Consider the following 2,619-nt stretch of genomic DNA (forward strand, 5'->3'; position numbering starts at 1 on the left):
AGTATTCTAACATAGGTCCGTCTAAAAGATGCGTTACAAAGTGCGTAACAAACGGGATTTATTGTGCTATTTATATAGCAAAGATAATAAAAAAAATCCCAAAGTTGTTGGGGTATGCATGCATAACCCGTCGTCACGGGTTTCAATAAAACGAGTACGTTGTAGGGCGTCCATGTTATTATAAATGAAAGAAGAATGGCAGTCAGTGTTTTGGCCGCTTTTTTATCTTGTTTTTTCTCCTGCGTTTTTTTCTTTTTTTTCTGATGATGTTTAACAATGGGTGCGGTGTTAACAACGTGTAATTTTGAATTACTCGCACCACCGGATTTTCCAATATTTTTATTTAAATTGGTCGATATTTTAACATCCGGCATTTGCGATAAACGTCTACCGTGTCCCGATGCCGGACTCGTTGGAAATCCAACCGTACAATCTGGTGTCATGCTCGTCGAACTATCAACTCTACCACCCAGTCGAGGAGGAATGCCTGCGAAAATGTACATTTTCCCATAATTGAATTCTTTTTTTTTTAAAATTAATATAAAAAATTTTGTTTTATATCAATCCAAACCTGCATTACTCTTGATTGGCAGTGGATTTTCATTTTCTATCATTTTTATGGAGGGACCGTCCGCTGGTCCGTTACCATTACATCCAGCAGAATCTGAAGGAAGACGGATCAATATCGTGTACACCTATAATAACACAAAAAATTTTCTTTTCTATTTCACATTTTCCTGGTAAAAACTATTTTCGAACATCAAAAACTAAAAAAAAAAGAGAAAGAGAGAGAGAGACAGGATGTTGAAAATAATGGAGGATGAAAACAATAGAAACGTTTCTGACGGGAATTGAGTCTCGATAAGACATTTTCATTTAAAACATATCTTTTACTTGAAATGAAGAGGGAGAAAAAAAAACCGTCTGCTACTATCTCACATCCTTTTTCATCCTCTTTTTTTTTTCATCTTTCTCTCTTTTCAAATTTTACTTTTTTTTTTTTTTTTTCTAAATGATTTGACACCTTTTGGGGGGATGGGGGGGAGAAACAGGTTATTTTAGTCGTTCTATACAAATTTCTAACGTGATAATAAAATCTTAAAAAATTTTCATTTCAATCATATATTTTTTTTTATGTTAAGTTGGCTGCACTGTTGTCGTAAAACAAAAAAAAAGGGAAAATTATAATTTCCAAGTAAAACCAAACAGGTAAAAAATAAATTCTTTTTTCTGTTGGTGGGAGAAAAAAAAGTCGTGGCACCAAAAAACTTTCCGGTTTTTATGTCTTTTCTCTCTCTCTCTCTCTCTCTCTCTTTCTCTCTCTCTTTGTATGATTCACTTAACTGATTTTTTTTCTTTCTTTTTTTTTATGTTTAAAAATAAATTTTACGTAAAGTGCAATTTTTTTTTTTTTTTTTGAATTTTCAAAAGGGCAACTTGGAAAAAAAAGAAAAAAAGGAAAGAAAAAAAGAAAAAAGGAAAGAAAGGAGCAAAGGTGCAAAGATTAAAGTTAATGGAGTTGAAAAAAAAAAAAATGAATCAAAATTATTATAAAAAAAAAAAAAAAAGAAGATGGTAAATGTTCTAGAACTTTAAAGAGAAAGGAAGAAGAAAAAAGGAAAAAAAATTTTTTTTTTATTTGGCATCCATTTAATCTTATTCATCATCGTTTCTTTTTTTTCTTACTTCCTCTTTCCCCCCTCCCCCTTCAAAATTTTCCAAAATACAATCGACCATTTTTTTAAAATCAACAATGACGTCATAAATCGATTACAAAATTTTTCTTTATGTGAAAATACATCTTGATTAATAATAAAAAAAAAAACGAACGGAAATTTTTTTTTTTAATACTTTTGAAATATTTTTATGTAAAATAAATTTTTTTTCGCAATTCGACAGAACGAAAAAGTAAATCGATATTTAAAAAAAAAAGAAAAAATTCAACGGAATCAGCCTGGAGAAAAAGGAAAAAAAGGGGAAAAAAAGAAAAAAGAAAAGAGAATAAAAAAAAAAAAAATTTACACTTAAAAAAAAAAATAAAAATGAAAACTTTTTTTCTTTTTTTTAAGGTTCGAATTTCTTTTTTGTGTTTGTGTTTATGATTTGTGTTCTGTGTTTTGTGTTAAATGTGTGCGCGTGTACGATTGAAAATCTAAAACCACGTTTTTTCCGGTCAAAATATCTGCTGAATTTTAAAAAAAAAAAAAAAATTCGATTTGATTTTTTTCCCTTTTCTTTTTTTTCACTCTCCCCGGGAAAGTGGGAGGGAGAACGGAGGGGCGTTTTACGTATTTATATTAACTGAGAAAAAAACTATTTTAGATATTTTATTTTGTTTTTATTGCTTCGAAATTTTCTTTAAGGAGAAAACGCATTTTTTCGGGGAGAAGTCGGAATAAAATTTAGTGAGAAAAAATGCCAAGAAGTTGGTAAACAATAAAAATATTTCTTATCACTTTGTTTTTTATTTTGTTTTTATTTTTTAAATCAATAATAAAACTTATTATTATTATTGTTTCGATTTGTATCAGTGTAGCCAACGTGAAAAATTTCTTTCATGAAAAATCCCCGTCGATTTTCAACAAAAAATTAAAATTTTTCCGCGTTTTTCTGCGAATA

General features: G+C 29.2%; 1 protein-coding gene across 1 annotated transcript in view; it reads right to left on the bottom strand.

Annotated features, from left to right (window-relative positions):
- Nucleotides 1-2,619, bottom strand: part of Phum_PHUM486980 (Class A Rhodopsin-like G-Protein Coupled Receptor, GPRmac1) — a gene marked incomplete at both ends in the record, with an annotated part of 23,210 nt that continues 20,591 nt past the window's right edge. Inside the window, 2 exons of the mRNA XM_002430442.1 lie at nucleotides 1-433; nucleotides 572-695. Coding sequence (XP_002430487.1) covers nucleotides 1-433; nucleotides 572-695 — 557 coding nt within the window. The remainder of the gene's footprint in view (nucleotides 434-571; nucleotides 696-2,619) is intronic.

This window comes from Pediculus humanus, genomic scaffold (genome assembly GCF_000006295.1).
Source record: "Pediculus humanus corporis 1103172108258 genomic scaffold, whole genome shotgun sequence".
NCBI classification, from domain to species: Eukaryota; Metazoa; Arthropoda; class Insecta; order Psocodea; family Pediculidae; genus Pediculus; species Pediculus humanus.